This window comes from Myripristis murdjan, chromosome 17 (genome assembly GCF_902150065.1).
Source record: "Myripristis murdjan chromosome 17, fMyrMur1.1, whole genome shotgun sequence".
NCBI lineage: Eukaryota > Metazoa > Chordata > Actinopteri > Holocentriformes > Holocentridae > Myripristis > Myripristis murdjan.
This window is the reverse complement of record NC_043996.1, coordinates 14,411,417-14,439,085: the sequence shown is the minus strand read 5'-3', so window position 1 is coordinate 14,439,085 and position 27,669 is coordinate 14,411,417. Positions and strand designations below refer to the sequence as shown.

The 27,669-nt window shown below is 42.4% G+C and overlaps 1 protein-coding gene across 3 annotated transcripts; it reads right to left on the bottom strand.

The window, feature by feature from the left end:
* Positions 1 to 388: 388 nt before the first annotated feature.
* On the bottom strand, positions 389 to 27,640 carry ccdc18 (coiled-coil domain containing 18). Of its 3 annotated transcripts, none has more exons than XR_003929728.1 (27): positions 27,068 to 27,582; positions 26,652 to 26,859; positions 25,754 to 25,915; positions 25,283 to 25,392; positions 24,504 to 24,632; positions 24,103 to 24,199; positions 23,879 to 24,000; positions 23,197 to 23,485; positions 22,796 to 22,883; positions 22,097 to 22,314; positions 21,446 to 21,556; positions 20,075 to 20,206; positions 19,620 to 19,754; positions 18,004 to 18,081; positions 17,784 to 17,900; positions 17,418 to 17,585; positions 15,594 to 15,736; positions 13,315 to 13,478; positions 12,669 to 12,882; positions 11,340 to 11,439; positions 11,054 to 11,191; positions 10,194 to 10,322; positions 9,464 to 9,601; positions 8,230 to 8,715; positions 6,544 to 7,347; positions 5,537 to 5,915; positions 389 to 399 (listed from the first exon to the last, which is right to left on the bottom strand). XR_003929728.1 is itself a non-coding variant. In XM_030075052.1 (27 exons), exons 2-27 carry the CDS (start codon positions 27,166 to 27,168, stop codon positions 5,895 to 5,897), a joined length of 4,602 nt encoding a protein of 1,533 aa, XP_029930912.1. In that variant the 5' UTR covers positions 27,169 to 27,236; positions 27,567 to 27,640; the 3' UTR covers positions 5,461 to 5,894. The 3 variants fall into 3 exon arrangements, 2 of the variants coding, with proteins under 2 accessions (XP_029930912.1, XP_029930910.1); XM_030075052.1 differs by lacking the exon at positions 389 to 399 and having other exon boundaries at positions 5,461 to 5,915; positions 27,068 to 27,236; positions 27,567 to 27,640; XM_030075050.1 differs by lacking the exon at positions 389 to 399 and having other exon boundaries at positions 5,461 to 5,915.
* Between the last annotated feature and the right edge of the window lie 29 nt (positions 27,641 to 27,669).

The following is a 27,669-nucleotide window of genomic DNA, read 5'->3' as shown; positions in this document are numbered from 1 at the left end:
GGAGGCAAAATAGATTAAGAAGAAAAAAAAACATAATTTTTCAGCTTGTGTTGATTCATTACTCTGCTTCACTCATGTGGTGCAGGTTTAACTTTAGTCCAGGTAAGTATACTTTGACTGATTTTAAAGGGAAGATTTCCTATCTAGGGCTATGCCTCTCTGATCCGCTCCATTTTACAAACATCTCCGCTGCAGACAGCAAAATGCCCTGAAGAGACAATGCAAAACACTGTCTTGGACTGGTATCTTATTACCCAGACCAAACACATAATTTTCCAAAGTCATACCCTTTGTTAATTCTTTGCACAGATCCTGCTGTGCAGCTAATTAAACACAACAGATCCAAGCTCAAACATGAAGGCATGCTCACCCACAGGTCACACCCAGCCTCTTCCTATCCTTTTCTTGCAGTAGACAATGTTTATTTATGCATGACCAGAGCCTACAGCTCACAAAGTGATGAGCAACATGGGTACAACTTGCTGTACTGGTTGCCTCTGCAAAGGGCAGCCATTCATCTTACACACTTAACAATGTATATATAATCTGCAAACTGAAACCATATACAGGCAGGAACTGAAACACAAACCATGACCATTAGAACAGGTGCTGCTGAGTGTCTTTGGTGCCTCTTTCATTAAAAATCTCAATAAGTGATCAAATCTGGTGGCATCTGCTGAAAATGAAGGTCTGCTGTCGATTAATGCTCCAACAAGACAAAGCCATGGTTGTTCACAGATGACTCACCACATCCAAATTCAATTGAAACTTTTTTTTTTTTTTTTTTTTTTTTTTTTTCAGAATTCAGCCTTGAGAAATAATTGTCTCTCTTTCCTTCCTTAAAAAGTCCCTTTGGTCTGAATTTCAGTACTACTTCTGTACACTACTTCTCCTTTGTGAAGGGGTGGGGGGTAGGGTGGGTGGTGGGGGTTGGAGGACAGTAAATCAGTCTATATGCTGCTGCTGATAAAGAAAAGTTTTCTGCATTTCACAGTATGAAAGGAAGTCTGATGGGATGATAGTGCCTGTGTCAACATCCCCTCAGCCTCTGTTTAAAAGTTTTGCAAAACAAAAGTAGTTGCTTTTCATATGTAAAACTCCCACTGCATTACAACCACGTGACCTGAGCACAATGTCATTTTTTTCCCCCTCACATAGTTCACGCCGAACAAGATGAACCAGCCTTGTAAACGTCATCCCACAGTTCCAATGGGTTGTAATTCAATATAGACTTTTTTTTTAAACACACACAGCTATTAAGTGATAATGTTTGTGCTCATGTATGTGCATGGCATGTTTTAAGTAAAATTACACCCACCTAATAGATTCAGCGATACAGCTTTGGGAGCAGAAGAAAAGAGGGGAAGGGGAAACATCTGTGCCAGTGTCTGAGCTTTACATGCAATGGCCTTGATGGGTTGTTCCTTTGTATCCTTGGTCATGAGGGCACGCTGTGTTTTAAATCATGGGTATGCAATTTTGTCTTGCATCCAAATTAAGTCTTATTTATGAAAGTTACCCACATACAATTACTAACCATTGAGTTTCACTTTATAATCTGTCACTCTAACATCAGTGATAAAGAGGCCACTTCACCACACTTCAGTCATTTGTTTATCAGTGGCCAATGGGATCTCAGTGCCTCTGGTGCCAGACTGGGTGGGTGAGGGGGGGCAGTGGAAGTAGGGGGTGATTTCATTATCACAACAGGATGACATGCCAGTCCTCCGGCTGGCTGGAAGTCCCTTTGTGCCACACACTGACGGCAGACTGCTGCAGACCCTCGGTAACAATACAACCCCCCCTCCAAAATGGATTAGACTCTTATCAGAGGCTTACACTGTGACATGATGCTACCAAAATTGTAAACTTCCCCAAAGCAAATGAGGCAGAAATTTACCCCCTCAGTTTTTTATTTTCCGGTGAAAACTTCAGTCCATTAGAAGGTGAAGTCAGCGGGATACATGGTAAATGTGACAGTATTTTTCTCCATGACAAATCCGCTAGGATCTACTTAAAAAGCTGACAGGTGGTGCACATAATTTTCAGCGTAGGCTTCCATTTCGCAAGGCACGCACTCATTAACCTGAGTCGATATATGCTGGCTACAATAGGATTAAAACACACTGATACATGTGCAATACTTTTACATTTATAGCAGGTTCCCAAATACATTTCACAATTCTTTTAACTTCAGCAAAATGACTGGGGTAACTGAAATCTTAGGTACTCAGATCATTAAAAACCATGTTGTTGTTTTGAGGCTTTCTCAACAAAGACAGCAGTGTGGCTCCATCAGACCTGTCCTGCCCTCACCTTTATCTTGACACTTGTACCGCAAAGTGTCGGCAGTAAAGCCACGATAACTGGTTTGGGTAAGAGAGCTGACCAACAGATAATGGACGGCTAATCATGACAGCAGGACACTGAGCAGGAAGTGCAGGGCCTCTTAAGTGTGAAGGGCCGTTAGTCAAAACAAACGCACATCAGCAAGCACATAGCCAGGTTTATCCTCAATATCACACCAGGCAGAGCTGTAAACTACTAGTAGTCATAGCAACTGTTGCTGGGCGCACACTCGGCCATTGTGCTGAAAAGTTCCGTTTGACAAGGGAAAGGTCAGCAGCCGTGGTCTGCAGCCTGGAGATTGTGGAATGCTGTGGGCGGAGATAACAGTGACCTTTAACACTGTCAGTCACAACAGGTCGTTTCCCATTCTGTCTGTCAACCTGCCTAAACCATCCTGGGCTTCCATGCTGATAATTAAAGGTGCACCATGCAAAACTGCCAGTGGATGATTTAAGTAACAACCCTTTTGACTGAACTGGAATAAGTCGGGCCGATGATGAAAACCCTCAATCTGTTGACATCTTCCACGTTTTTCTTTTCTTGAAGAGATGTTCACTGAAAAAATTGGATCTGTTATTACACACTGCAGTTTTGGTTGCTTTACATGCAAGTTTCAACAATATTATCTGGCTTGGAATAAGAAATTTCTTGGAAAAGACAGATTAAAGATTGTAGCGCTTCATCCTGGTCCCTCTCATAAAATTTTCCAGCTGATCTTACATGGCTGCCACTAAAAACTAAACAGTGTACATCTGTTGCCGGGACAGATTGGCGCTGCGGTGTGAAAAAACAAGTAGAGGATTGTAGGTTTTTCCAATGAAGCAAAGTCACAGGTATTGTTAGGCCCTCTGAGTGTGCGGTGGTGATAAGGCTGCAGAACGACCATGACCTCGGCAGTCGGACAAAGACAACACAGCTCCTTGATGACTGGCATAGAGAGGAATTAGCCGCTGTGGATTCATAAATGACTAATACAATGTGCAGTATGTGGTTTTCTTGCTATGCCCTGATGCATAAACCTAGCTCACCACTGTAGCCCACAGAGCACATTTCTTGAAGCTGCAATGAGAAAACAAAGATCTTCTTGCTGCTTTGGCGCATTACACTTCCCCTGTGTATTTAAATTGATGAACACTGCTGGCTGGGTGCTTTCCTGTGGTAAACTAGCGTGTGGCAGATGCATGCCACCTCATTATTGTGGTAACTTGTAACCCCGCCTCAGTCTAGGCTGCAGTGCCACATCTGCATCAGCATCTGCAACAATATCAGGACTATTCATACACGTTCAACCAAATCCAATGCTGTTTTTTTAATGCCACTTTGCTCTGTTTTCCCACATATTTTTTTCTCCTTTATAGACCCATTTCATTGGACAAAGCGGAGAACATGGAAATGGCAACCAAGCATTTTCCTGCACATTATAGTCTTACTTGTTTGATTGTGTATCATTTTGATTTCTTCATTTCTTGGTAAGATTATTTTTGGGCATTTTGCTATATGTTGATAATTAAAGTAGAAAAAGCAAAGTAAGGCAGTGCACAGAGGGGGCAGGACAAGCAGCAAACGGCTAAGGCTGTAACCAACCCAGGGTGGGGCGGTGAGAACTTAGCCTTAAAACGGGGTACAGGCTCCACCAAGTGAGCCACCAGGATGCCCAATAATTAAATTGATTTTCATTAGAATATGCTGAAACCTCTACATGCAGTCCAGCAGAAGTTGAGAGGAAAATACGATTATCAGAAAGTGGATGTATCAGAGCTATCCAGATTGAGTAACTTTCAGGGACTTACAGAGAGGATCTTTAGCAGCTACATGGCATGCAACAGAACCAAAAAAAAAAAACCACATCCTCTTTACTGAGAACATAAATACTCAACAGAAGAAAGGAGAAAAGAAAGAAAAGGCCTGTTTGAGAGCGACTGAAGGATGGACATCTAAATGAAAAGGCCTAAAGACTCCAAACTGCATTTTGTAAAAAGTAAAAAAAAGTATGACATTTTTTAAAATTACAACCAAGAGTTGTCACAGCAGCTCGGAAAGGTCGGTTCTAACTTTGTGCAGCCTTCATTTTAGACGAGCACCTCCCACCCCGACATGATGTGCCGCAGTCTTTGTCTCATGTGTCAACACAAGCACACATAAACACACCCCCCTATGTTCTTTCTATGACACAGACACACACACACACACACACACACACACACACACACACACACACACACACACACACACACACACACAAAGCGAGTAAGTCGTCATTCTCCAATAACCACTGAAGCCTGTAGTGAGAGTAAATATGAACCGATCACTCTGGTTTCAGCCTCCAGCCAGAATACTGCCTGCCGGTCAGAATTATTTATATTAGTCCTGCAACTGGAACTCACCAGCTGGGACTGAGCTGCAGAAAAAAAACTGGATTGGATATTGGAATAAGTGAATTATTATTTTCATGCTGTTTTTGTCAGATGCGGTGACATGAACTGGGGTCATGGAGAGGCGATAGTATGGCATAATTTAGTCACAGTCACAGTGGGTGTCATGGCAGAGGAGTGCTGTCCTTAGTTCCTCTCCTGAGTGTGGTGTTATATGTGTGAAATTATATAAAAATGACCAGAAAACACATGCATACATATCACTTTCTAAAAGCTGTAATGCTATTCAAGAAAAAGAAAACATGAATGGCACAGGATTTGAAAATGTGTTTCTCTTCTCTTCTTAGATTTTAAAGCAATCAAATTGAGTGCAAAATGCTTTTATGTCCATGCATCCACACACATTCATCATGAAGTCCTTCTTAAAGAACATCTGTAGCACTATCTCTGGGTCTGATGAGTAAAAAGTATCCGCTGCACCTTTACGATGTTATTGTTATGTAAACCACATCAGTGTGCCAAACCTAATGCAGCCAGCATGACTCTGTATTGGATCAATTACAACCCGCTCCAGAGCCACAAATTCCTCTCTCAGAGAGGAAAACTGCCCGTTGTTCTGGTAACACGACTCCACAGTCCTCGGCAACACAAGAACATCAGAGCAGATGTTCCACTGGAGAATTAGTAAGAACCACAGTGGTAGAAACTGCACAGCATATGCAAAGAAAAAGCAAAAGACTCATATAAAAAACATATTTTATTCTATTAAATATTCACTTTGTTTATCTAAAATTCTGTACAAAATATATGAATACTGGGAAGAATAGGCTACAATATAAAATGCCACATTTAAATAAAAACAGCACAAAAATGTCACAGTAGATCAGTTAAGACTAGCGGCCTCATGAAGTAGTGATTAGCTGATAAAAAAAATCCATTCCCTGACAGACAACACACTCCAAATGGAAACATTTAATGTGGAATGTTAACAAATGTAGACCATAAAATGCACACACACACACACACACACACACACACACACACACACACACACACACACACACACACACACACACACACACACACAGTCACAAAGAGATGAGGGCATTGTAAACAGCCTGAGAAACCTCCGATCTCCTCTCCTTTGTGGATCCCTGCGGGAGCCTCACAGCTTCATGTCTTTTTAGGGTTACACTAAAAATGAAACAGAAACATGGATCAGAGACACAACATGGGAACAAAACTATGTTCTCAGCAAAAACCCTCTCTGATGCCATGACCTCCTCCATGAGATCATCCAAAAATGGTAAAATTGAGTGAAAAAAAAAACCCAAAACAGACTTGACATTAAAATCAGCTGGAATCATCTGTCAAACCAATTCAAACCAAACCAACTCTGTCAAACGAAGGTCTGCTTTGTGTAAGACTCAGGATTTGACAGGAAGAATACTCATATGTAATCAGAGGTCTTATGCAAAGAGAAGAAGGAGAAGAAGAAGTAGCAAAAGAAGAAGAAGAAGAAAAGAGTATTTTTAGACACTGGGAATTTCACTAATTCATTAAGTGATTATACACTTTGCTCTCTCTTCTTAGAGTTTAATAGTAAGACTATAGCTCTTGATTATTGATGTAATAACAACAACAACAATAATAATTTTATTTGTATTACAGCTTTCAAAGCAAAAGAGATAGAAAAAATAGATTAAATAAACAAAATAAAAAACAGAGCAAAACAATGAACAAAATGCAAGATTATAAAAGTAAGTTGAAGAGTGGTTTTGAAGAGTGCACTGTGGCCTTACTTCCTGACTGAGGCTGTTACCTGCAGTGCGAGGTCGTGTCCGCTCTGTGACGGCCCTGCCGAGCTCCATAAGGACGTGTCCTCCTGCATGGCCAGCGTCTGGTTTACAAACCTCAGCATCCCTGTCAGAGAGTGCACATCCAGCTCGTTCTGCTCCTCCTCCTCTCCCCCCAGCCGGTAGACCGCCTCCCTCCTCGGATCTCCTGTGAGCTCCCCGCCTCCCTCCTGCCCAGAAGCAGCCTCCCAGTCGTCCCCCTGCCCCCTCTGGCCCTCAGGTTTGTCCACCATGTAGGTGAGCGGGTTGAAGGAGAGGTCGGTGGCTGCTGTGGCCTCCATGGCGCTCAGGCCCTGCCAGCTGTGGTCCGCTGTGTCCGGGAAGGGCGAGATCGACACGGAGGACGACTCCCACGGCTGCTGGTTCAGAGCCTCCCTCAGCGTGGCCTTCAGGCTCGGGGGCAGATCCAAGGAAGAGTCGGCGCTGCTGGTCTGCAGCCACTCATGGGTCTGGCTCGTCAGGTGAGGGGCTGAGACGGGGAGAGGGGGTGGGCAAGGGTGGTGTGCCTGAGCTGTTGGTGAAGAGCAAGAGTGTGCGTGCGAGTGTGTTGGGGAGCGGAGGTGAGATGTGTGAGTGTGTGTGGGAGAGTGGATGGTGGGTTCAGGGTGTTTGGGGGAGCGAGTAATGGAGTGTGTGTGTGTGTGCGGGGCAGAGAGGGAAAGTGTGTGTGTGTACGGAGGCAGATGGCCAGTGGGCGTGGTGGAGTGGTGACGGTCAGCGGCTCTCTCCAGACTGGAGATCCTGGCCTGGAGACGGGTCACCTCAGACTCCTGCAAGGAGGGCAGAGTATTTAACCAGACATGCTGCTGGTGTGTGTCACCCAAACCACCTGAATCCTCAAGTAAACCTGTGACTTTGGTTCCACATTTTGGAAAACCAATCGGTTAATGTATTAAATTGGCTGCTCCCAGTAATCTGATGACTCTGTCCTCCTGATCTATCCCACAGTGGAAAGCAAATAGCACAACTTCTTTTGCAGTTTGGAAATATTAGTGCCACCATTATCATGGTCACAAAATGGTCTGATGGTGGCACAAGAAAAAAGGTCATAGGGTCACCAAAATCAATAGGATGTTTTCACTAGGGGTCATGAACTTTCACAATAAATATGAAAATATTGAAATAAAAACAATTGGAGTTAGCACATTCACAGCCACAGGCGATAGTAGTGTTTTTGGGGATATAAATACTAACTTTCATCACGTAGAGTTGTTTGTTTATTATTCATAGCGTTGATCAACAGAAAAGTCTAAGATTGAAAATCAATAAACTCTTATTTAAATAATCAATTGATCTCTCTAGTCACTCATCTCGTAAAAATGTCAAATATTTGGTGATCACAGCTGCACTAAGATAAGATTTGTTTTCTTTTCTCCAGTCATAACGCTATAAAATTCTTGGTCAAACTAAAGAAGCAAGTCAAGCAAGACAACATTCATTCTGGGAGAAGTTAACTTCATGTGAGCATTTGACTTCGATTATTTTTGACAATTTACAGACTAAATGATTCACCAGTTATTTAAAATGGAAAGATAAATTGACAAATTGAGTGAAAGTAATATTAGCTGGAGCCAAGTTTCTGCACAACAATATACTTGAAAAGAGCAATTTGAGCTCACACTGCACATTACAGGTTTTATTCCCAACTCCACCTTGATGAGCAGGGTCTCGTTGGACGTCTCTGCGGCCTTCTCGGAGGCTTGGAGCTGAGTCTGGAGCTGGGCAGCCTGGGATCTGGTTTGGTTTAACTGGGTCCTGAGCTGCTCCAGCTGGTCTTGCAGATGCCCGTTCTGGGTCCTGGCCTTTTCGTACAGCATCCTGCTCTGGTCCAGCTGGGTCCTGCTCTGGACGAGCTGGCTCTGGCTCTGGTCTAACTGGGTTTGGAGGTGACTGGCTTGGGTCCGGGTGTGGTCCAGCTCTGTCTTGGTTTCGTCCAGGTGGGCCATGGTTTGGTCTAGCTGGGACTGCAGTTGCGAAGCCTGGGCTTTGGTCTGGTCACAAGAGGCCCTGGCCTGGTCCAGCTGGGTTTGGCTCTGCTGGAGTTTTGCCGTGAGCTGCTCCTGAGAGGAGCGCATGGTGGAGGAGATCTGCTCAGAGACTTTGAGCAGCTGGCCTCGGGTCTGCTGCAGCGACGCCAGCTGGGGGAGGGAAGAGTAAGAGTCAGGAGGCAGAGGGAAGATGACAATAATGTGATACTTTCTGGATCCATGTAGGGAAATTCCCTTGTCCGTCGCCAACTCCACAGAAGTTAGAGAGCAAAGTCAGCTACTGAACAAGACTCCTAAGGCGTCTTGCTCAAGGACACTTCAGCAGGGTGAATGTTTGCTCACACAGTTGCTCTCATTGCTTGGTTCAAAGAGGATATGCTACAAAAAGATAATCCACCTGCCTTTGAAGCACTTTGACAAGGACAAAGGCAGCAGCAGGACACAGTAGGGACAAGATAAGAAATGATGGCAACGGGTGAGAGAGCAGGAGAGAGGAGAGGTTAAACAGGGTCAAAGTTAACAGGTGTGTGGGAGTGATGGTGATGAAGACAGAAACCTAAATAATAAGGAACTGACAGAAATGCTTTTGGTTTGTGAAAAAAAGAAGAAGAGAAAACGGAGTCCAATCCAAAAGACAAAGACTGAAAAAAAAAATAGTTTTTTGTCTTACGATCGTGTATGGGATGGGTCATTGACAAGACATGGGAATAAAATTCATTCATGCATTCTTTCATTCATTGCAATTTAGTCCCCAAACCAAAAACAAACAAACAAACAAACAAAAATCTGGTCTTGCGGTTGCAGGATTTCCACATTGTTGTCACAGCAACATGACATTCATTCAGTCTGATTCATGCAGTGTACATGTCTAGAGAGCTGATGGCAGTAGCTGCTGTACCTCCTGGCTGTGCTGCTCCCTCTCCAGCTCCAGCTCCCTCTGTAAGGAGGCGACGGTGCTCTGGAGTCTGTCCTCAGACTGAAGCCAGAACGCCTCCTTCATAGCCAGCTCCTCCTCCACACCATGTAGCTGAGCCTCCTGCAGGCACACACACACACGCACACACGGGCACACACACACACACACACACACACACAGAAACGGGGACATGGACACAGACACATAAACACAACATAAAACATACATGACGTCTGTCACCATATGTTACTAACATGGACAAATCACCGGTAGTGGTAGTGCAAAAGATGTGAACCACACAGTAAGCCACTCTTCCTCATAAGTAGCTTTAATGTGAATTTAAAAAAAAAAGAAAAAAAGAAAAAAAGAAAACATGGGACAAATTATGTCAGTGGTATGAGAAAACACCACACAGCTGGTGGAGCTTCACTTGTCCCAGGGAATTTCTAAAATCAGTTGTAAATATCTTTAAACAAGGCAGAATAACACTGATTGCACAAGGAATGTGACACTTGATTCAAGGAAATTCTTCTAACAAGTTCGTATTGAAAATAAGTGAAATTATTTCAAACTTGTCGGTTTTCTTTCCTCTTTATTCTTTCTTCAATAAAAAAACAAAAACTAGACACATAAAATTAAGTTAACCTCTGCAACCAAACTGTAAGCTAAATGACTGAGATAATAATAAATAAAACTCTGCTTTGACCCCCACCTTGTCCTTCGTCTGTAGCTTTATGGCGTCCAGCTCTCGGGCCAGAGCCTTACAGTGAGACTGGGTTTCCTGAAGCTCCTGAAACACACTCTGAAGTTTCTCCTGGCACACATGCAGCTCCTGGGAGTCCTAACACACACACACACACACACACACACACACACACACACACACACACACACACACACACACACACACACACACCTTTGAATTATCACAATAATAAGCATAGTTGAAATTAGCACAAAATATCACACAAAGCACACATTTAGTATATTCTTTGTCGACTAGAATGTTCTTTGATGGGTGAGAGAAGGACAAAATAAAGTTAATTACCAAAGTGGAAAAATACAAGGAGCTGCATGGCTCAGCTGTGGTTCCACGTCAATATTAGAATAGATAAGGCCTGGGATACTGTTACCTTGACTGGTGGGGTATAATGTCAATACACTGTACTCAAGGTCCGTAAAATCTGCTTTCACGGGGCAATTCATCTAAGTGTAATTTACTAAAGGGAGGCTGTTGATGTAGATGACCGAGGGAGAAGATGGTCTCTATACTCGTCTATATATTTCATATATATATATATATATATATATACACACACACATATATATATCTCCACAATCATACAGTGAAGACAGAAACAATCATAGGTTTGGAGCTCATAAGACTAATTTATGGCCTTTCCATCTCCTCTTTTCCAACTTTCCGGGTCACACATACAGGCTCAACTCATGAAACGCTGCTCCTTTCCAACACTTATATATTTAAATTCTTTTACAGCCATCTCAGATGAGCTCAAAGACATTTACTGGGCCTTTCCCTCCATTGGTGACAGAGTTCAGACTCATCCTAACCTTCATGTCTCGGTCTCTGAGCTCCCTCCGTGTGTCTCTCAGCTCTTTCTCTCTGGCCTCCAGGCTCTGCTGCAGAGACTCCACCTTCCTGTCCATCTCCTGCTTGTGGTCTCTGATCGCCACATCCAGCTGACCCAGCTGAGGATGAAAATGAGGAAGAAGGACGAAGAGGAGGAGTGAAAATGAGGGGAGAAGGTATTCATCCAGCTCAGTAAGCATACAAATGTATACGTGTGTGTGTGTGTGTGTGTGTGTGTGTGTGTGTGTGTGTGTGTGTGTTTTGTACCAGCTTTGCTCTCTGCTGGAGCTCCCCCTGTCTTTCCTTCAACGCATTGTCCATGTCTAGGACCTCATGACTTCTCTCCTCCAACTCCCTTTTGCTCTCCCTGTGAAGCCACACACACATGCATGCATATTGAGCAACACAAGTAAATTATCTCTCTTATTTAATTAGTATTTGGAAAAATACTGCAATACGATCACATAATACGAACAGAAGATCTGAAGTGCTCCTCTGTAGCTGAACCAGTGGTGACGATTGTGTTTGGGATTCGATTCTGCAAGGCCCTTGGTGTTTTGAGGTGCTTTTGGTAAAACTTTGGGACTGATTTTGGATGTGAAGTGTGACAGAGAGTTGACTCTAACTTGTTTAAGTAATTCATATTATATCTCTCATTTGCGTAGTCCTGCCTTTAATGTGAAACATATGTGGAAAGGTGTTATCACTAATCTAGCTCATGGCAACAGTCGTTCATCAAAAGTGATTTTCTGTATCCACCATCTGACGCATTTGTGCTAATAAGCCCTGTGTGCATTGTGCTGTCAGACACAATGCACACAGGGCATAACAGGAACTAATGGTGTGACTAATGATGGAGGTGATGTGTGTAAAATACCATCTTATTCTGTTTCACTTAGACAGGAAGTGTATTCAATCATTAATGAGCATGAATCCCCTTGGGTGCTTGGTGTACTGTAGTCGTCCACAGCGTGTTACACACTGTGTGTGACTTACTCGCACATAATGTCAGCAGGTTTTAAAATACGAAAATATGACAACACAAACAACAGCAAGATAGGTACCACAATACTTCAAAATGAGGCACAACAAATTACACCGGTTACAGAAAATGATCTGATTTGAATAATGATGAGAATGATGAGAAGCTTAATCCAACATTAAACATACATTTAAATTATTACATTAGTGCATAACAATGGATTCCCTCAATAAATACTGAAAACAGAATGACGCAAGAAGCATATGGTTAAAAAACAGCAAAATAAAATCAAGATCTTGTAAAGTACGAAAGCATTATTCCATCATGTTGGGGAGGAAAGCCGTTCTTTCAGAGACACAGTTCACAGGAAGTAAGGATCAGCCATGACATTCAACATGATCTTTGGTGCTGATGATTGTGTGTGTGTGCATGTGTGTGTTTCACAAAAGAAGTCCATGTGTGAATGAGTATAACCATTTGTGTGTTAGATACATGTGCACAATATGGGCATAGTGAGTCAGGCACAGCTGTGGACCTCATCTTTGCCACATGGACATTTTCTCCATTTGAAGCTTCCCACGTCTCTCTATGTATGAACACGGGCATGTCCTCACCTAAGTTCGACAGTCAGTTTTTCCACTGAGGCCTTGCGCTCATCTGCAATGGTCTGGGTTCTCTGCAGAACATCCTTAAGTTCCTGTAGCTGCTCCATCGTGTCGGTCAGCTCTCCGCGCACAGCGTGAAGCTGCCCTTCCAGAAGGTGGACACGGTCAATAGAGATGCGCCGGTCGGCATCACTGCGATGGAGCTTTTCTTCCAGATCCACCACTGGGAGGAGTGACAAAACATAAGAGAGAGAAATGCATGAGAGAGAGAGAGAGTGAAGGAGAAGATACAGGGAGTGGCAGAGTGGAGTCTTAAATGTGAAATCTTAAGTTGACAAATTTCAAAACAAGATCTGTGAATGAAGTGCAGCCAAGACAGCCACACCGAGCCTCATCATAACTGCTGAAGCGATCATAAGAATGAGATAGGACACTCTACAATGTTTGCTCAAATCTGACTTCAACTGAATGTTCTCTTGAAATAAATAAACAAATTATATTTAAAATCTCCTACTCTTAGAGTTTCACTTGTAACATATTAAAAATAATTGCTTCAGTTTCTCCAGAACACAGACAGATTTCCAAACGTCCTCTTTTCTGATAGTTCACAAAACTTTCCTGTCTGACGTATTCCAGTGAAAATTATGTGTCATACCCATGTCGCTCTTTTTGTCGAGCAGGCTCTGGGTGTGCTGCAGGCTCTCCTCCAAGCGGCTGATCTCTGAGGTCTTGAAGATGGATTCCTTCCTCAGAAGCTGCATCTCTGAATCCTTGGACAACAGCTCGCCACGGCGCTTGCTTGCCTCTGACGTCATGTGTCTGCAACACACACCGACAGAGAAACAGAGATATATAAGGACGATAACAATAATCACTATGATTACACAGTGCCACTAAATGAAAGGAACAAAACAGATGTTTATAGTCGGTGAGCTATAAGGGGAAGACGTACTGCTGGAAAATAAATCTGAAAAGAACACAGATGAATACAAACAGGTAAATACATGTTCTCTGAGTTTCAAATCTCTTCACGTTCATTATGAGCAAAACATAACAACAAAATAATGTTACAGAGAAGCAAAGTTCAAGCAAATACCATTAATTAGCACGAGAGTTGGTGGAGATGGGAGCATGCAACATGTATAGCCACACACACAGAGACACACACAGAGACACACAATTTCCATTTCCCCACCTTACTGAGAAAATGCCTCCCATTGAAGTCTTAAAGATTTGTTGCCGCAGTACTTGCAAAAAAGAAAAAGCCTGCAGAACAATTAGAGAAACGAAACGAAGCCAGGCAAAAATGCCTTTTGACGGCACAACTTGCCTATTCTGAACCATTTACAAACCAAAACGGAGAAGACCAAGAGCCCAACAGAGTGAAGCCACCCCAAACTCATGCCTAGATACAATCTAGTTTCAGAGAAGTGAGATTCCTATATATAAAATCAAGCAATCATGAGGGGTGGAGGGGAGGGTCATGCAAGCTGAGGGGCATGGGCAAACACTCACGCCCAGAGAAAAAGGGGTTAGGATGTGGTGCAGTCATAAGACTGTCGCAGTCTACCCCACAGGGTGTTGCTCTTCTGTGCACGATAAGGAGAGAAGAAACTTGCTTAAATCCTCCATCTGTAAATAGTCGGTAAGTGAAGAGCCCAAACTGCATTAAAATAAATTAAGTTCCAGCAGAATACGGTCTAAAACTAAACAGATTATAAGTTACAAGAGCAAACACTGCATAAACATCAGGTCAGTAGTTAGAAATATTGAAAAAACTTGAATCAAGGTATCCTCAAAATATTTGACAGTAACAAAACAGTTCATTCAAAAATTAAAATTTCATTTTCTACTCATCATTATCTACTCATCCTCATGCAAGTCAAAAGGACTTGCATGAGGATGAGGTCAGCAAAGTAGACGGGCTGCTTGTTCTGGTAGTCGCTGGCATGAATGTGCTTAGATTTCATGGCAAGCTGCCTTATAGATTTTTACAATTTTGGACAAAACGTGATACTAGAGAAAAGGTAACGAGTTCACAATGATAAAAAAAAAATCTTTAGAGAATGAATAAACACTATAAAGGTCATGTCAATGAACTGATTATATTTAATGGTATCTGGTGTAAAAGCTGACATTTTAGACTGAAGGGTGGTGCTACAGGAAAGATCATGGGGTCATCAGAATCGAGAGGATTCATCCTCTGTGGAGCATGAATGTACTCAACACATTTCCTGGCAATCCACTGCATATGTTTTGAGAAATGTTGCCTGAAAGTGTTGAGCAGACGGACAGGCGGACATAAAGACCAACACAGCCACTCTGCTTGCCTGCGGGGGAAAAATTTCTTGCCATTTTTAGAACCTCTACAGCCGTGGACTAACAGAAGTGTGAGGCCGATGTCACCAAACCAGCTCTGAGAAATCTGCTGCACTACCAGCATTGCACTGCACAGCCAACTATGCAGAAAATGAATGACACCTCTAACTGGAACTTCTACAAAAGGCTGATACGGGACAGAACGAGCAAATTCACTGTGTCTAACATGGACAGAGGAATTTCAGTGTTTTGACTAACATGAGGGTGAGAAAATAATAATGTGCTAGGAGCACTGATGAGAATGCTTTGTACAAGCATAACCCAAATAACTTGCAACAAAAAGGTAAACATTATATCACCTTAAATAATACATTGTTTCATTACTATTTCCCTGCATTTGTTGACATCTTCTTGTGCTGTCACTTCCCCCCAGTGGGATCGGACTATCAGCAATCAACAAAACATGTACTCCCACACCCTTCAAATCCCACTCATATGTCATTATCAAAGCTGAGGAACAAATAAAGATGCGCTCCTTAATCACAGCAATGCCTCTGGTTCTGTCTCCTCTGCTCTTTGGTATGAAAGGCTCAGTGTGGGACTTTCTGTTCTTACGTGACAGACTCGGAGAGTTGTGTGTTCTGCCGGTTCATCTCCTGCAGGTCCCTGTCTCTCTCCTCAGCCTCACTCTTTCTGCTCCTCACCTCCTCCTGCAGGGAGGCCCGGGCCCGCTCCAGCTGCTGCTCCAGACCGGACACCTAGGGAGACGTACCAATCGTTAAATTAAGCAAGCAAGTCATCCATCTCATGCATTATTTTCTTTATAAGTAGGGAAAGAAGAAGGAGGGCACTGAGGAAAGGCTCCTGCAGTTTGTGTACTCATATTGCCAAAACTTTATATCACAATATAAACAGTCCAGCTGAATGAATATTTGGCAAATGAAAGGATTTTGCAGAATTTCAAGTTTGTTTGTTTTTTTTAATTGGGAAATTTAGGAAAACTTCTTGCTAAAATAGAAATTAAAATGGTGGTTTGCAAAAATGGTTTGCAAAATAATTAAATACTGCTAAAATTCTCAGACAGAAGCTCTTCTACACTAATTATTCTCGGCCAAGTGAACCAAAAAGCAAAGCCCCAGTTTATAAAGGTGACACACATTTCCTTAGAACCAGTGTAGTTAATTCAATAAAAATGGCAATAGATCACAAAAATGGACAACTGATGGACAGGATGACATCACATCAGCTCTAGCCTATCGAGAAGCCTGATCGTGAAACTTTACTACAAATGGCCTGCTTCAAATTCCTAAACAGAAAATGATGAAGTCCTCTAGACAATCCATCCTCAGACACGTCATCTGCTCTCCAGGCTGTTACCCAGCACAGATCTTTATGTACAGAGAGGCTGGCACCAAATCAGCATGTCTCTGCGACTCCGTCCAGTGAATGGACATCATTGTGCTTTGTTTGTGTTTGAGAGCGACACAGAAAGTGCAGAAAGTACAAACACTGCCACCTAAAATGTGGTGAGCTATTTAAACAGAACCACAAGCTCAAAGGTATTTTCCACAAGCGCTGATTCGTATTTCAACCAAGCCCTTAGTATGTGCAGCATATATCAAAAAATGACCAAAAAGCCAAAATACTGTCTCTCCTCAGAGTCTATGAAGTGTGCATACCACATCATCATCAAATAAAGCTCTTGCACAGTTCGGTAACTGGATATGCGATTGCTGACTCTTGTTGCTCAGCTGACTAGTGCTAAACTTTGCTTCTGCTGTAAGACATGGAAAATCTCTTTGTACACATTAAGTGAGACATTACAGAATTACCATGAGACCTTCCTCTTGGCAGGCCAGAGTGTGGAAAAGGTTCATGCTGAAGAAGCGCAGTATTTAAAAGGTGTAAAAGTGAATATGAACAGCACATGTCATTTATATTTCTGATACAGCCATAGAGAGAGCATAGTTCTTGACTGTAATGACTTCCCTGCCTGGAATGGGTAATAGGGATTGTCTTTAGGCATATAATTTGGAGTCCCACGGTGTAATTATAATGCAAAGTCTGTTTTTTTTTTTTTTTTTTTTTTTTTTCAGTGTTCATGTTGTCCGTAATTAGATTGCACTGATTTACTGTATGTATTTGTTTACTGCCTCTGAAGAAAAGTCTGCATAATACTAATCATAAAAAGCAAAGTAAAACTAAGACATTGCACAGACACAAGTCTTCCATTTATTTCTGAGGGCTAACAATTCAGGATAGCTAGAGATAATAGGTAAAGCTGGGGGGAAAGGTTACCATTTTGGATTTTGGAAAGCAAACAACAATCCAAAAGTTTTCTGTGACATTTTATACATTTTCAGAAAGACATTTTCAAGTTTTCAAGGACAAAAAAACAAAAAAACAAAAAAAAAAAAAACAGAATTCCCTCTGATGTACCTGTCTCTGCAGAAGACTCTGGCTCTCCTCCAGCTCGGCGATGCGGCCCGTGCTCTCGGTCAGCATGGTCTGCTGCTGCTGGAGAGAAACCTGGAGCTGCAGGTTCTGCTCGCTGGAGTTCTGGCAAACCAGCCTGGCGCTGTGGAGCTTCTCCTGCAGAGAGGACACCTGTGGAGCGAGAAATCAGAAGTGAGGAGATTAGCCTGAGGATTCTAACCCTTTCCTTAGAAAAGGTCAAACACATGTTCATTACAAGTGACTCATTTTCCACGCGCTCAACTCTTACTGACACATTTGAATCCAAAAAGATGTCAGGAAACACAGAAAAATCAAGTCTCACTGTTGCAAAAGTAGTACTTGCTATACCTTGCTGGTCGTCTTCTGCAGCTCACTCTCATATTTCTCCTTCATCTCCTCCATCTGCTGCAGGTAGGAGCTCAGTTCTTCTCTACACGCTGACAGGGACGACTGCAACTCATGCACCTAATGCACAGACAGAAGTCACAGATGACAGATACACCCCCCTCACCCCAGTGATAAAGCAGAATAGTTATTTATATATGAGCTCAGGTTACTTCACACCAACCTGGGCTGCAGACTGGGCCGCCTGCTCTTTGAAACTCTGTAGCATCTCCTCGTTGAGTCTCTCTTCGGCGTCTTTCTCCTGAAAACAAATGATACACTTTTTAAAAATGACCATAGCAATATAAAGCTAATGTGTATTGGTTCTTCCCTAGTTTAACTGGGAAGCTACTTTCATGTGATGGACTGACAGTAATGTGATTGCTTTGATTCTACTGGCTGCATTCATTTTCCAAGCAAATGCAAGTCATTTTTGCTGTTCATCTTTAGCCATGTTATTGTTTATGATATGTGGTCTGGTCATATACTACCACTGTTTACCCTGCAATTATTCACAGAGCTCCAGTTTTGTACAGACTTCCACCGAGCAAAGCGATGGATTCGATTTATCCTCAGTTGACCTCACTCTTAAAAGAAGTCAAGCGTGGTAAACCAGCATCAGCTCTGAGCAATTACTGCAATCTGTAAATAGCTTCTTACCCCTCAAAAACACAGCATTACACCACATTTTTTTCCAGTGGAAAAAATGATCATGTAGTGCCACTAATTCCAATGTGCCCCCACTGCACAAGGTTTTTAGTTATCTAACACAACACAAAACTCAATGATAGTGGGAGCTGGGATTAGAATTAGGACCAATTTGACAGAAAAGGGACTGAAAATTGTTAGATAATAATCCACAGGAGTATTGTAGAAAACATAAAGATCCACTGTAAGATTTTAATCTAGTAAGAAAAAGCAATTACAGATTTGTCTTTTTCCTCAACACAAGCGCATGAGGGTGTTGACAGACTTAGCAACGTCCATTTTGGAAAATCATAAAACGCTTCACTGCCGTCATGCCATCTTCCACTGTAAATAGCATGTCTTTTTCTCTCCCTTCTTCCACCTCAGTTTCTGTCTTACTGACTCAGTCTAATTACCAGCTTGTCTGTGTTACTTGATGTCTGATTTAAAAAAAAAAAAAATAAAACTGAATAAAAAAAAAAATAATAACAATAAAAATAAGCATGTTCAAGACAAAGAGAGAATAGAGAAATTGAAAATAACTAAATTATTACTATATTAGATCATGTTGCTATATTACATCATGTACTACATGGTTATGTGGCAACTTCAGTGGTTACACATACAGTTGACTAGGTTGTTATTTTCTTTATACTGAACGTATGAATGATTAATAAAGATTTATATAGAAGTAAATTAGATATCTATAACTTATCTAATATCTAAAAATTCTGTTGACATCGAGAAGGATATTTTTTAAAGGACAACACTGAAATGTTGACAGCCATAACAGTTATACTGAATAAATTTAGATTAACATGCTCTTTCTTAATACCGTGTGAGTGGGAAATGCAATTGTCATTGAACTGGAGCTTTTAAAAAAAGTCAACACATCATTGAGATAATGAATCTATTTTGATTGTTCAGAAGGGAAAAAAAAATCAAACATGCTCATTAACTGATATAAAACTATGATAAATCACTTGATCAAGTTGTGATGACACGACAGTTCAAAGCCAATTTCTGAGGTCTCAAATGGTTCCTGTGCTTGACCGAGGTAAGCGGGAGAAAGTGTGTAGTTCACGGATCTGCATGGTGTGTGTGTGTCCTGACCTGTGTGAGCTGGTCCAGGGAGGTTTGCAGAAGAAGAGCTCTGTTCAGTGCCTCCTCTCCTTCCCTCTGCGCTGAGCTCAGCTCCTGCTGCAGCTCCAGCACGCGACACTGGGACTGCTCCACAGACAGCTGCAACTGCAAAACATATGACATGATGTTACTTTTGAGCTAATTACCTTGCTTGAAAAGCTTCTCTGTGTTTGCAGCTTCTAAAAGCTGGCAGTGCCTGTCTGATGACCTGAACTGCCTGAAACATCGTCCCAGTAAGTTAACACACAACTTTTCTCTCGATTCTAAATTAAAATCACACTTCAGTGCTATCCATTGTGGTTTGCAGCTGATCCTGAAAATTTTTGTTTAATACAATTAAATGAGCAGGAAGAAGGACATGGTGGAGAATGACAGTCGCCCAGTGGTATAGAGGAAAGAGAGGGACCGGGAGAAACGTAGATTACCACTTCTATTCTGTGCTGCTGCTCGGTGTTTTGTTGAGTTTGTGATTTTTTGCACTTTTCCAAAGACTGCTGGTGCTCTCTTTGCTTCTTGCTCATCAGTGACTGGTAATGCTGAAGAGTGCTGGTCTTCTCCTGTGATCAGAGTCAGGGAATTTACAACAGGAGCAAGATTAACAAACAGCATACAAAAAATAATTAGTAGACATTTTCAGTCTGTAGCAGCCATCATATATGTACGGATTAATTTGCTTATTTGTTGTAATATTTTTTTTCTTTTACACCGAGTGGTGTATGGGTGCATGAACGCATACAAGTGAGCTCACTAGGGTGAGCAAACAGTGCAGCCATGTAAGCGTCCGTTGTTTGTTTATTAGTTATATTTGTTATTTTGTTAGAATAAACAGCCCTGCAAATTATGGAAGTTGTCTGTGTTTAGTTAAAACTAATTTTTCCCCAGTTTAGCTGACAAAACATGGCAAAGTACCTATCATAGCTGAAATGCCATTTCAAAATAAGCACAGCAGAACCTTGATTATCCAAACCCCTCAAAAATTAAGGTGTTTTGGATTGAAATTTCAGATAATTGAAAAATGCATAAAAAACTTAACAAACTTTTTGGGAAAAAGTTTGATTTATCAAATACATTATTAACATGTTTTCTAACAATTTCGTGGTATAAATAGGCTTTAAACCACGTAACAAACATGTACGCCTAGCAGTAAAATTACAGTTGTCTGCAAACACTTTGGGACAATTTCAGGATCAGAACTGACTGATGAATAGACCAGTAATGAATAGACTCATTACTGGAGAACAAATAGCCTTTAAACCAGCACAACCATTAGGCCCTACATAACACAGATGTAGGCCTGCCAGAAAAACAGCAGTTGTCTGCAAGCACTTTGTGACAATATGAAGTCACTTGCGGTGGCGCACACACACACACACACACACACACACACACACACACACACACACACACACACACAGTTTACTAGAAAACTATCCTGACTTGAGTTGTCAAAGGAAGAATACAGAACAGCTCTCTCTAAATATGAGAAGTCCAACAGAGAAGAGCTAAACTCCAGTTTTCTCAAAAGAAAAATAACCTTTTTTATTGATACTGCTCAGTAAAATAACAGACATGATGATTTATGGAAATGGTTCTCTCGTGTACTGTAAACCCTGATGATATATGACAGCACACAGGTATAAATGAGTGAAGTGTCTGTGAATTTGCCTGAATTGCCCTCAAACAGCAACTTGGCAGCAGCACAGTGGAAAAAAAACCCAGTGAAAATGGAATCCACAGACACTGTGCATAATAAAATGTGGCAGAAATATGTGTGTGTCTGTATGTGTGTGTTATACCATCAGCTGTTGCTCCAGCTCTGTGTTTTTTAGTGCCGCCTGACTGTAGGCTGAGGTTTTCTCCTGTAACTGTTTCTCCAACGCAGTCACACGAGCACTTTTCCTCTTCAGCTGAAGTGGCATGGAGACAGAGAAACAGCCAGTGAGACTGACACACAGTTTATAATTGATACTTCAACTTGGGAAATATTATTCATCATGCATAACAGTATGACAGACTCGGACACTTTAAAAGTTGTGAAATCGCATTACTGCAAACTATTAAACAGATCATCAGTGCTCTGACTAAAAATCCCCACTCTTACCAGTTACCATGTTTTGCTTAGGAACCATCATGTTTAGCTCCTATTCAAGAGCTACACTGCTTGGTGGAAAAATTAGAAGAGGAAAAATTTTCTTATTAATACCTCAATATTACTCTTTAATGATCCTCAAAGCAGTAGGACAGGTAAGGAGGAGGAAAGGGGGGGAGTACAAAGCTGTCACTGAAATGGTTACTGTTAGACTGTTACTGTAAATAAACATGCACTCTTTATCAACTTTCCTGTCATCTGCAGAAGAACAAAAAGAAAAAGTGGGAAGATGGAAGAGGAGATGAGAACAGCCAGAAGAGAGGTAGTTTCATGTTTCTCCAGCCATCCTCTTCCTCACCTCCTTCTCTGTGTCAGTAGCTTGGCTGACTTTGTCCAGCAGCTCCGTGTGAAGGCTCTGATAGTGGGAGGCTCTCTGGGCCATGGAGCTCTGGAGGGAGGAGATCTCCTCCTGGGCTCTGCTCAGACGCTCCTGCAGCCGCTGCACCAGGCCGCTCTGCCTGGTCCGCTCAGCCTCCATCGACTGGAGCACCGGCAGCAGCTGCTGGTAGTTTTCACCTGGAGGGAGGGAGAGGAGGTCGGAGAGAGAAGGAGGGAAAGAGGTGGCTTAAATTACCTAATGATCAAAAGCATGGATGGGACCTGCACTCAGTGTCCTTTATTGCACTGGCACATAATTAACATCAAAATATGATTGATGATTTATGACATTCTCTGGAGGTTTTAATACTCTCTTCGAGTACAGGTTCCAAATTTACCTGGGCTGACTGGATGAAGACACTTTTGTGCACATCAAAAACAAAAACAAAAACAAAAACGCGGTGAATCACACTTACTGTTTAAATAATCCTCTCAAGAAGGCATTCAGCACATGAATGAGCAAAATAATGACAAAAAAAGTAAAGAGGGCTGGAGCATTCAAAAATAAATGTCCAAAAATAAATGCAAACCTAAATAAATAATGAAAGTTTAGACCCAGTTTATAAGCTTGCTGAACAACTATGCTGCATGAAGCACCCTTAAGGTTGGTCAGCATTACCTGGCTGTGACTTCAGTCGGTGTGTTGCTCCTGAACAGCTGACAGGGGGCACAATGCAGGGCCTGACACACAGTGGCCCCTCAGGACCCTGCAAGAAAAAACAAGGCAACTGTGTGAAAACGCTGTCACCTACAAATGATGTTCTCCTCACAGTCAACCAATAATAAATATGTCACGTTTGTTTTAACATGTAACTTTAGGCCATGTTTGTGAAAATTTAATCAGCGGTTTCGTAGATAATTCAGTCACACTGGCAAACAAATAAGCGAGAGATGCAGCACATGCTTGGCCCAATCAGCGGAAGGGACGGTGACAATAATCTCATGTGACAAGCTAACAAAAAGGACAATGTGAATGAAACCGTAGTAAATGTGTCCGCATGTGTGTCCATGACTCCCCACCTCTTGGCGATGCAGCAGGGCCAGTATGGCCTCCAGGCTGGCCAGCTCTGCCTTGCTCTGCTGAGCCTCTCTGTGGCTCTGGGCCACCCTTTGCTCCTGGCTCTGGGTCAGGGCCCGCAGGTCATTCAGCTCCCTTTGCAGAGAGGCCAGCTCCCTGCGCTCTGCAACCCGCTCGCCTAGCTCCCTCTCCAAATGTGAGGCCCGTCGTTCAGCCGCCTCGAGCTGAGCCTGGAGGTCTGATCGGTCTGCAGCCAAAGAGTTTGCCTGCCTCGCCTCCTCCTTCAGTTGGCTGGGTGGGCAAAAGAGGAGGGAGATGAAGGATTATACATGTTATTTTTGAGAACTAGACAATCAAACATTAACCCTTTGATGCATGAATTATGCATCAAGGGGGGGGCAGCAGAGAGCATTCTAACAGCTGATATGCAATTCCACCATAGAAACCATTGCATTTAGAAGAAAATTACTTTAAACAGCTGTCCACTGCAGTAACCGGTATGTGCCAAAGGGTTAAAAGACATGATTGCTGAGAATTAAAAATCCTCCTATTTATTAGTAACAATACACACAGCCATGAGTATGATCTCTGCAAGAAAAGTAACTTCACACAAATCATCACACATGCATGACTGTAAGGAATAAGAGGTTAAGCCTCAGTGGACAGTCAATCCCACATACGTACCTAATTGTTTGGCTCTGATCTGCCTTCTCCCTCTCCAACACAGTGCACTTCATCTCCAACACCTCTTTTTCTCTGTCACACTCAATAAGACTCTCTTTTAGATTGCTCTCACTCTCCATCACCTTGAAAATACAAATAGAACCAATTTTGACATCACCGTGAAAAAAAGGAAACAAATCAGTTATTCAGTAAAGAACTCGGTGATGACACCTGAATGAGATCACCTTCTTAAGTTTAATGGAGATGGTAGCTTTGTACTCTTTGTAAGCTTCTTTGAGTTTCTCTGCATTGTGAAGGGCTTGATTCCTTTGTTGCTCGGCCCTGCAAGACATGAGGTTGTAGATGAGCACTAAAACCATAAAGTTATCATGTTGTGAAAATAAATTGGTTATAGAAAAAACATTTAATATAACAGGTAATAGACAGGATTATGGAACATAGATGAACATGGAAAAAATATTGCACTGACTTTTCAACTATGCACTTTTAACATGTAAATTCAGCCGTGCAGGTCTGATTTACAGCAGTGCAACCAGTAAAATCACAGTGGCGTCCATGCTGTCAGTCACATGAAATGTTTATACAAAATCACATGCCGCAACAAAAGCACTGGTAGACGCATCACCGTTTGCCTACTGCTGTCTTGTTGTCCAGCTCTGCTCTGAGCACGCTCAGCTCCTCTGACAGCCGAGACACCAGACTGTCACTCTGAGCTGCTGCTTCCTGGCCACGCTCTGCTCTCAGCTCTGCTGCCCTGAGAAACACAGACAAGCACCTGTTGACATTTTCAAGGAGGGTGGCCTGCTTTTTTTTGTGTGACTATTTCATGAAAAAAGAATAAATACAAATCATTATGGGCCACGGAATGAGCTCTCCACAATAGGAGTGTTGACCTACAAAAGGAAAAGAGAAGCATTTGCCATGGAGGCGTGAGAGTCTGCAGGTTTTCCTTCCAGCCAAAGAACACACCTTGTGCTTTCGCTGCTTTGTGCCCTGCTTGTTGGTTCAAGGTGTGCTTATCAGTGAAATCATCTGTCTTGTGTCTGTGGTTGGAATTAAAACCTGCATAGTGTTGGCCCTCAGTGGCAACACTGTTGACTATTGCTTGTCCACAGAGACTCATCAGGTCCACCCGGCCATTTACCCTTAATGGAAAAACTGTAATAGTAATTACGCTGGAATCCCATCAGGGAATTAACTTGTAACACAGCACAACATCAAGTATTACACATCATAAGTAACTATTAAAAGCCATTATGACTGTAACTACAATGCAATTAATAAAATAATCTCAACATAAGATACTGTGTGCGTCCAGTGTACATAAATAAGGAAATCCTGGTGTTTACACAAATAGTAACAGTATTAATGCCCGACAAACAGCAGGATAGGTTGCAAGGTTACCTTAGCTCTCTGGCCTGGGCCTCCAGCTCTGCCTCAAGACTAAGAATCTGCTCGTTCAGGACCGCCACATTGTTGTTTTTAAACCCAACCCTGGAGTCCAGAGGGCGGACCTGAGAGAGAAGACATGTGCATGCATTTCATCCAGTTTTAGTGAACATCAGTGACTTTTTATAACTTATGATTATAAAATGATTATGCTGTGGCTTGGTATTTCAACTGAACAAACTATAGAGGCCATTATAATGGGTGTCTCTTGGCTGCCAATTTCTCAATAAAACACTGACACATTAATATTGATGTCACACTAGTCACACCTTTCAGAGGGCAAATCATAACAGACAGACTCAAACGGGTGTCCTAAGATGGGAAATGAATTCTCTCCAGGAGGAAAATGTTCAGACTAGGTTTTAAGGATTGGAGATGAGGCTGAGGGTTATTTTGTGACATGTGTGTTTGTGAATGGCTGCATACCTGCGTCTTGGGGGTGACCAGTTCATACTGCGCTGCCTCTAGGTCACTGATGAGCTGATTGTTCTGTATGGTCAGACAGGCGTTTTCCTGACGGAGACATCCCAGCTTATTCCTTATAGGGGCTGACTCCATCTCCAATGACCTGGCCCCGCGTGAAGCAGCCTTAAGAGAGAAAACACGGTTCAACGCAGAGTAATGTGTTGCAATGGTGCAATTAAGCAACTGGCACTGGCATGAATTTCACATCTGGGTTATGTCTAGATTACATTTTCAGCTGAATCCAGTGGCAGTATATTGAATATACTGATGATCTGTACCCTTTTTTGCTCTTTTCCTTGCAAAACAAGCTACCACACATCGCAAGATTTAAATCCTTTAAAAATGACAGTACACACATCATTGTGCGTGTTCCCCAATGAAGCATCCTGACAATCAATCTTTAACAAAGTTGAAACAACAGGTGCAACCTTGGCCAGAGCTGCCTCATACTTGTTCAGTTTAAGTCTGTGCTTCCTAGTTGAATCGATGTACAAAGGTGTGTTTTAAATGCAACTATATTTTACTTTATGGTTAATCTGACAACAATCAGAGGTGGCTTGGGTGAACAAATCATACACCTGGATTTTATGAAATCCATTTGAAAACAATCTCATCACCCAGGACACTCACTAATGCCAGGTGCAATGGTTTTCACAGTAGATTTTTTGGGAGATGATGAGACAGTATAGTACAGGCCTTTTTTCTTCTTTAGACACTACATGCTACATGCTGTAGTTACAGGATGCAGCATGAGGCAGGGTCATGTACAGTGCATCTGTCTGGTCTCTTACAATTTGTCATTCACAAACACACACACACACACACACACACACACACACACACTAATGTCCTCTCTCACCGTAGACTTGCAGGAGGGCAGGTTTAGACTGGCAGCAACAGAACGTCTCTCAGCAGTTGCACTGCGAGGCCTTTCCTGGCGACTGCAGGCTGACTGGGACGGGGGGACATCGGGTCTCCGCAGGTCCTCTAAAGTGAGGCGATCAGGCAGCTTGAAGGGGGGGCTCTGCTGCAGAGACTGACCACTGTCATCGTGCCCACCTGACTGACTGCAGAAAGGGTTCACATGAAAATAGTGTGTGTAAATAGTCAAGAGAGTCTGTTAGGAGGACCATCATACTTCATTTGATTCTTTTAAATCTTAAATCACTGGCTGTAGTGTGACTCATTCTATTCCTGGGTGTAGGGTTCCTCTTGTATACCAGACAGGGTCTTTTTTTTTTTAATCATCAACAGCTGGTCTGAGTTACAACTTACCTCAGCTGCTCTTCCACACTTTGAAGGCTGAGCTCCGTGAATAAAAGCCGATTCCTCAAACTGGCCACATCTTCCATAAAATCATCCTCGTTTTCAAACATTAGGCTAATAAGTAGTCAATGTAAATCTCCAGCTCATCACCATCCTGCCTGTAAACCTCTGTGTACAGCTGTAAATGTGTAAGAACCAAGAGGATTATGAGAGCTATGCCAACTCGACTCAAACTCAACTCAAACTCAAAAGGTTTTAGCGTTTAAACATCACAGCATGTCAACCTGCCAGCTAGCGTTAGCCACGCGAGCTAAACGTAAACAAAGCCTCTCGCTATATCAACAGGTTGCTATCGTTACGTTTGGAACGAGATAAACCACCAAGCGAGTGAATGTACGAGGCCCGACAGACTGTGAACATGTTTTCAATGCGCTATGAGATTAGCTTTGGCCTTATTAAACCTTTAAAGTTGTAAGAATGAGTGAATGAGCAAATCTTTTCAGTTTACCAGGCTGGCCAAGTCGTAACTTCACTCTCCGCCCACTTCCTAACAACGCCCTTCGTGATTGGACAGAAGAGAAGCCTCCGCGATCTGATTGGTGGATGAGCGA

Coding starts and splice junctions, on each gene's coding strand:
- ccdc18 (XM_030075052.1), bottom strand. CDS start 27,168: ATGTTTGAAAACGAGGATGATTTTATGGAAGATGTGGCCAGTTTGAGG. Junction 21,557..22,096: donor CTACTGACACAGAGAAGGAG/GTGAGGAAGAGG, acceptor ATGCCACTTCAG/CTGAAGAGGAAAAGTGCTCG. Junction 9,602..10,193: donor AGCTACAGACGAAGGACAAG/GTGGGGGTCAAA, acceptor GTGTGCCTGCAG/GAGGCTCAGCTACATGGTGT.